General features: G+C 36.7%; 1 protein-coding gene across 1 annotated transcript in view; it reads right to left on the bottom strand.

The window, feature by feature from the left end:
- Positions 1-2993: 2993 nt before the first annotated feature.
- LOC100367147 (uncharacterized) overlaps positions 2994-7649 on the bottom strand; it is a 31724-nt gene continuing 27068 nt past the window's right edge. The window contains exons 12-14 of the mRNA XM_006823970.3: positions 7018-7110; positions 6704-6739; positions 2994-4860 (exon numbers count right to left, since the gene is read on the bottom strand). Of these exons, the coding sequence (XP_006824033.2) occupies positions 4051-4860; positions 6704-6739; positions 7018-7110 (939 nt within the window). The 3' untranslated portion in view covers positions 2994-4050. The remainder of the gene's footprint in view (positions 4861-6703; positions 6740-7017; positions 7111-7649) is intronic.

The raw sequence follows: 7649 nt of genomic DNA, 5'->3' as shown, positions 1-7649 counted from the left end.
ACCACATCTTACATGTACAAGTTGACATTTTGGTTGGTTCAAAAAGAGAATTTTAAGTAGAGCTGAAAGGTGTTCCTGCAAATGCTAATTTTCCAGTTTGCCCATAAAAAGATACAATGTCAGTCTGAAAAATCTAGGCAATGTCGATTCATCATTTTGAACTATGCGCCTCAAACGTTTTTTTTCTTTCTAAAGCATTCCAAAATGCGCTTGTACTCACACTTGTTTCAAATTTCCCCCATTTTAATTCAGTATTAAAAAAAAAAAAAAACGCTTCACCTCCTCATTTTAAAATTTTCTATGAAACGAGAAACAGAGAATTTTTTTTTTCCTGGCCTAAGCTTGATTCACATAATTGCTGTATGTACTGCCATTTCCTCGTTACCACGGTAATCAACATGAAATATTATTTTCCAATTGTATAGTGGTGATATATAAATTGCTTTCAGTGAATTCAATTTTATTTATAATTACATAATTTTGCTATTAAAAAATCATTGATCATTTAAGTTAAAAACCAATCATGGTTGAAAAGAAATAAACTGTGATTGTTGGTTTATTACATTTATTATTCTGTGTATTTTTTGACTCCTGTGTTCAAAGCACACAATCGGAGTCTTTGCAGTGTGAGTGTGCATGCATGCATGCATGCATCGTGGCATGGCGAGCACTGTCCTTTAAATACATTTATAGAAAATGGGGGGGGGGTAATTTTTCCTTACATTGTCAGTTTATTTTAGATCTACGACTGGGTCCAATATTATCATAGAGCACATTGTCCTTAGCTTTTTTATAGCAAATTATAGTGAGGGAACAGTGGCATATACATAGTTTAAATATTAAATGTGTAATGTTGTCTAAAAAAATCTAGTATCACGTGATGGAGACATTTTACTAATAGCTGTCTTCCTCATCCATGGTTACTATAGAAACTGTTCTCTACCTACAATCAAGTACTATATTTATTTAGGATCGTTTTTAAATTCAGATTTGTATACAAGATATCTTGATGCAATACTTCCATTTATCTTGTGGTCTCTGTCGTCATAATTTGATATTTATCTCTTTATTATCGTATGTTGAGATAGATGACATTTGCTTTGGAGTGCTTGATTCCCTGTAACTGCAGGGTGACGTATCAAATTAACTGTATTGGCTTAGATGCCACATAGTTAGGGTTTCCTATTAAAGATTAATCCCTGTCACCAGACAATTTAAAAGTCAGGGAAAATCTCAACATTTAAACAGCTTCCATCTTCGAAGCACAATTTATAAGTTATTATAGTTAACCTGTATGTATGTCTGTTCCAAAAATATCTCATGAACCACTTGTTGGATTTCAATGGTAATTAGTGCAAGAATGGTCTTGGACAATTTGCAGGCTTGATTGATTTTTGGTTTAAATCTGTGCATAATAATTATCTATGGGTAATTTTCTTAGTAATTAGTCAATTCTAGGCTTTTTCACCTATATCTCAAGAACCACTCAAATGATTTCAATGTAACTGGAAACATGGATTCTTTGGGGAAAGCCACATGCGCATTCATTCATACTATTTATTGGTGTTGCACAAAAAGCTGCTCTCTGATTGGCCCGACTGTGAGATGTTAGGGTTGGATAGTTGATCGCTCTACTGACTGAGCTAAACAGCTGATTGCTGGGGGGAGGTGATAGTAATCTCTATCCATGTATGTGCCAAATGACAGTTCCTATGGTTACCCACTCTCCACTTTTGTCTGGAAGGACTGCTAATATTTTGCCTCTGCGCCTTAGGTAATGTAGTATGCTGAACTAGCTCAAAACAATGGTTTAAAATTTATGTTTTCCCCATGCCTGCTATATTAATCTATAATCGACAGTGTGACCATTGTGCATTCACCCTAAATGTTACCGGTACTATCAATTTATAAATAGTTAAATATCAGAACGTTAGCAGCCCATCCAGACAGGAGTGAACAACCCAGACTACTTACATTCGATAATCTTTTATTAAGTCTCATCTTGGGCTACATTTTCAAATGGTTTGCATGGCAGATGGAATTAGAACACAAAGGGATATATGTGAATATGCAATGTAGAATTATATCTGGAATCGAAATCATTGTAATTTGGCCGAAATGTCAGCAGGTTTGGTCTCAACCTATATAAGAGTAACTTGTTTGGTCATATTGAATAACTTATTTAGCCAACACTTTTCTTTTCTATAGGAAGACTCTTCACCCAAACCAAGGATCTCTCGAGCACGAATACATCAAAATTCCATTAACAAGTTTGTAACAGTACTCAGAAACTCATTACATGATAAAGTCTGTAGACACATGTATATAATTTAATTGAAAATAAAATATTCGTAATTATAGATTGACTGTATCAAAACTGTGAGCAAAAAAATATTTACGCAACACTCTCGGATTTCAAATAGTCCACCTCTTACAAAAAAGCTGGGGGTCGTCAATGGGAATGCAACTAGGAACTGATGACGATACATACATACATCAGACATGCATTCGTGTCATGTACATCCAAATTGTGGGTGTATTCATATGGAGACTAATTATTGATATTAGGAATCTTGTATTTGTTTTGTATGGACCAGACATGCACCTTGGTTAAGACTGTGCAACTTGTGGAGTAGCCTGACAAGTTGGCGTAGGTGGCGCCCTGGACTGCTGCGATCCCCACCAACGTGGGGATCGCAGCAGTCCAGGGCGCCACCTACGCCAACTTGTCAGGCTACTTGTGGAGTTGAGGTGATAGATTTCCTCCTTAACCATTGAAAGGTGGTCAAAAGTGTTTGAATCACAACAGGTAAAGCTTCCAACATCTGAACTATTTAAATTTAGGTGGTTCATCAACGAAAATGTTGTTGGCATAATCTTGTACTATGAAAACTAGTATGAAAAATAAGGGGAAGGGGGAAATTAGATGAAATGTACTTTAATCAAATTGCTACATTAAACACACATACAAGAAAAGACTCAAATACCACATGACCAATTTGTATTTTGTTTTATTAGTACAACACATGTTGGCGTTCAATTGTTGGTGACTGTCTTGTGGCAATTCAGGGAATACATAAAAGGGAGAATTCAGTACAAAAGACATACACTGGAAGAGGAGAGCAAACACCCACGCAAAAAAAAACATCTTGTTTGCAGGAATAATACTTCTAATTACAGGCCTAACCCAACCATGCAAATCTAGGTACCTTTTTCTCGGTTTTTATTTTTTTTGAATGTGAATTTTTTTTTTGGGTTTACTGGAAAACAGTCATTACAACGAAAAAAAGAACTGGCAATGGTTACAAATCTAAGACTAATCCACAAACCATCAAAAAGTCTTGAAAAAAAACTTATCTTTTTTATTAACTAATAACTTTGGGTAATGTGCCAATTCTTATGAAGAGTACCCTTCAATTTATAGACAAAGCTTTGTAATAGAAATAGAAAAGCACTGCGAAATATAAACAACTACAAAATGCATTTGACTCCGCACTAAACAGCACTAAACAGCTTAGTATGATTAATACCCAAAAATAGTATTAAAAAAAATTATTCAGGCCTGTTGTATAGTGCTTTAAAAATTGTGAGCTTTATCACGATTTCACACCTGCAATGGGAACTAGCAATAGAGCAGAAAGATCACCCAGTGAATATCAACGATCATAACATCACATGTATATCAAAATATTAAAATTGATTTTTATTTATTAAATGAAAATATCAATTTTCAGTAAATGATAACACTCTTCAAGAGCAGACACTCAATGGCAGTACATCCTGTACACAAAATTAAAATATTTTCTTGTTGCAACATAATATACATTAATTAAAATAAGATAAGTAATTACCGGTACTTTCCGTCATGATCAAGGTAGAATTACATTATAATGTCGAGTGATATCTACACAATACAAAATTATTCATAAATAAATTTATACAAATATTTTACTCTCATTTGGAAGCACTTTCTTAAATTAATTTTCCCCAAGAGTTAAATTCATTTTTCATATTTTCCTGTACCACTGCTTACCCAGTGGGGTTTGGGGTCTATTGTTCTTGTTTTGTAGCAGATTCTTGTGTAGTGCTTGTAGCTTGTACAACTGCCGATGGCTCCACCTTCACCGACTGGGATATCGTGGTAGAAGATTCCACATTCCCACCGAACTGTGGGGCTGTAGTTGACTCTACTTTTATGATAGGTTGCGATGTAGTGGTGGATGATTCCACCTTAATGCCTGGTTGTGATGTAGTGGTTGATGATTCCACTTTAATGCCTGGTTGTGATGTAGTGGTGGATGATTCCACTTTAATGCCTGGTTGTGATGTAGTGGTTGATGATTCCACTTTAATGCCTGGTTGTGATGTAGTGGTAGACAATTCCACTTTAACACATGGCTGTGACGCTGCTGTGGATGATTGAACTGTCTGTTGCGCTGTTGTGGTTGACGATTCTTGCGCTGTTGTGGTTGAGGATTCCACCTTAATGCTGGGATTTGATGTTGCGGAAGAAGGCTGAACTGTTGCTTGCTGTGTTGTGGTAGATAAATCCACAGCAGGTTTCGTTGATGTGGAAGATGACTGAACATTTAGTTGTAGCACTGCAGTTGACGATTCAACTTTCACATTGGACGTAGGTACCACTGTAAATGGTGCCACGGAGGCGACTGTTTGTGATGTTGTAGTGGATGGCTGTTGTTTCATTTGAGCAGTCTGTGATGGCGCTGACACAGTAACAGATGCCTCTGCTTTTATAGCAGACTGACATTCTGATGTAGAAGATGACAGAATTGTTGTTATTGGAAAAACTGGATGCGAGGGCTCATCAATTGGAGTTGGAGTGTCTGGAATCAATGTCACCTGAAAAACATGTGAAACTAAATTTTAACTTATTTCTTTACAATACAACACCCATCAAATACAAGCCGGTAGGCTGGTTTGCGATCCGCTCCGCTCAAAAACAAGCAACATGTTTTTGGCTGTTTCCATGGTATGACATAAACGTGAAGCTAACGTCGGTTTATAACTAATACGAAGTTCGCAAACACCATTCAGTCTTTAGAAGTCACTTAGTTTGTTACTAGGACCACAATCACTCTCCTAGTTGAGTGACTGTGTTAGGACGTATTCTACTGTTACATTTATTATTTACAACCGTTTTGCGATAGCATTTTCTAGAATGAAGCGTTTCCTGTAAATGCTGGAAAGCGAAATAATGAAATGGTAAATATTTCCCTGAATTGCAGTGTGTTGACCTTCATAACAATATACTTCATAATGCAAAACACTAGTCACGGTGAGTTATTTAAATATACGACTCCTAATCGAAAAATATGACCACAGTCCAGAATTTCAGACGGATATTAAGCAACCTAAGAGCATATCAAAAGCATTTACTCTAAAATATAAAAAAGAACTGCAGTCAAAGGTCAAGAATGCCAGCAAATATTACGGACACGCTCAAAAAACTGTACCATGCTTGTCAAATCTGGGTCAAATATACAGTACGCTACTATCTTGCCACAGATTGTTTAGTAGTGGAGTGTTCGGTGACCATTGAATTAGCCCATGATTCATATTTTATGTGTATTAATTTATTCATCAATTTTCGTGACTGACAGTACTGCCCAAATTTTAGTCAAAAAAACGCAACTGGTGAAACAGAAGAGCATCGCCAGGCGATGAACGCAGGGCTCTTTGGCAACGACCGCATAGAGGTCAAAATACGCGTTCTATTTTTAAGCGTTAAATTTGGCTCTTCCGTTTCGCCCCCTCCGAAATGTTCTACTTTCGCAGCCTAATCGCAGGTTTTTCGAAAAACGTCAAAAAAACACAAGAATTAGTGGAAATGTTCCTGTTTTGGGCGGATTATTGATAGCGAATAATGTCTTTATTACAAAAATGCTGAAAAACCGTGAGTTGTTGCCTTAGTTATTTTTTTATTGGCGAAAAACTGCGAACTCGGCAAATTTGGTTGCACAACTTCCCTTTATCATATGCACCCATCGACACCGATGCCAGCTGACTGTGTACAAAACTAGTAGTAGGTAATACATTTGGGGCGAAAGTATTCAAAAATCAGTTTTTGGATGTTGGAATGGCAGTGGTGGGCCAGGATTGTTTTCCAATTAGTGACGGCACGACCTACCTGAGTGTGAAGTATGAACAAAACCAGCCGAGCCGAAAAAATCACAGAGGAGTTACAAGCCGTTGCTGGTGAAAAGTTACTCCAACTTCGGGGTCAAATTTCTCGGTAATGAAAACATATCAAAAATTCAAATAGTAACTTTGTGCCCACACTCAAGCTGAGTAGAATGAGCTATGTCTGAAGTGTTTTAACCCAAATTTGTAGGAGGAGATACATTTGGCGCGAAGCTATCCAAAAATCAGTTTTTTGGCTGTTGCTATGGCAACGGTGGGCCAAAAATGTTTTTCAGATTTTTCCTAATCACTAGGGTGAAGGTGTGATCTACCTGCCAAGTTTGAACGAAATCGGCCAAGCCAAAAAAATCACAGAAGAATTCATACGTGAAAACACTGGAAATGTACACACACAGACACACACACAAAACGACAAAAGTGATTATAAGGGCAATCCTAGCGGAGCGGGTCGCCAATAATATTGAAACACAAGTTGTTGATCATATGTCACATAAACAATAGATTGAGCTAAATTTCACCGACCTTATTAATGGCTACTTACATCTTTTGTATCTTCATAACACAGTGGATGATAAGTCTGTAATTTAAAAACAATAAGTTTTTGGCATCATTTAATATAACAATACACAGAATTATGAGCTGCCATACTGTAAATTTCAAGGATTTGATAAATCTATTCTATTCTATGCAATTGAGGGGGGTGTGACTTTTCCAGGACTTTCTTTTCCTCTAACTCAATATTTGATACATTTTTTCTAGTTCTGTTACCTATCAATATTGTATTTTTTGCTACTTCATATTCCGTGTGAATTAAACACAGGGTTAGTTATGTAATAAAATGGTTCATCACATTACCTTGCCATCTACTCTGACCGCATCTTTCAGCTGCCACTGTTCCTCGTCTTCATCCCAGCATTGTTCAAACATCTCTTGACAAATATAACATGCCTAAAAGTATAAATACACATCAGTATTCCACCACATGTAACAGGAGACTGAGTAAATAATAAAACAAGCAGCCTATCGGCTGAGATAGCTCCGCTGCTAGCAATGCACATTTCAATTAAAGAACAAGTCATTGTCAATGACACGTCCCCGTTCCGTTCATATTTGAGTGACATATACATTCAAAGCAGATCATGACCGAAATGCACCTGCATATGTACAACACATTGTGCTAAATCTGAACAAAATCCATCCATGCATGACTGAGATCCGGTTCTGGAATTGTGAAAATACGTGATTTTGATGCATTTTCGGCCTTAAAATGGCCATCATTCAGCTATTGTTAAGCGGATCATGAAACAAATACACATATCTATTTGTGACATGATGCACCATGTGTGTGTGAAGTTTGAACTTGATCAATCCAGACATGTCTTGGATACAGATCCAGAACTGAATTCTTTAACAAAATGGCCGCCAGTCGGCCATTTCGAACTTGATCCGAAAAAAAAAAAAAGACGTGCATCAAGGTCCTATTATGT

This window comes from Saccoglossus kowalevskii, chromosome 4 (genome assembly GCF_978046115.1).
Source record: "Saccoglossus kowalevskii chromosome 4, keSacKowa6.1, whole genome shotgun sequence".
Classification (NCBI taxonomy): domain Eukaryota; kingdom Metazoa; phylum Hemichordata; class Enteropneusta; family Harrimaniidae; genus Saccoglossus; species Saccoglossus kowalevskii.
The sequence above is the reverse complement of the archived record's forward strand: the minus strand, read 5'-3'. Positions and strand labels throughout refer to the sequence as shown.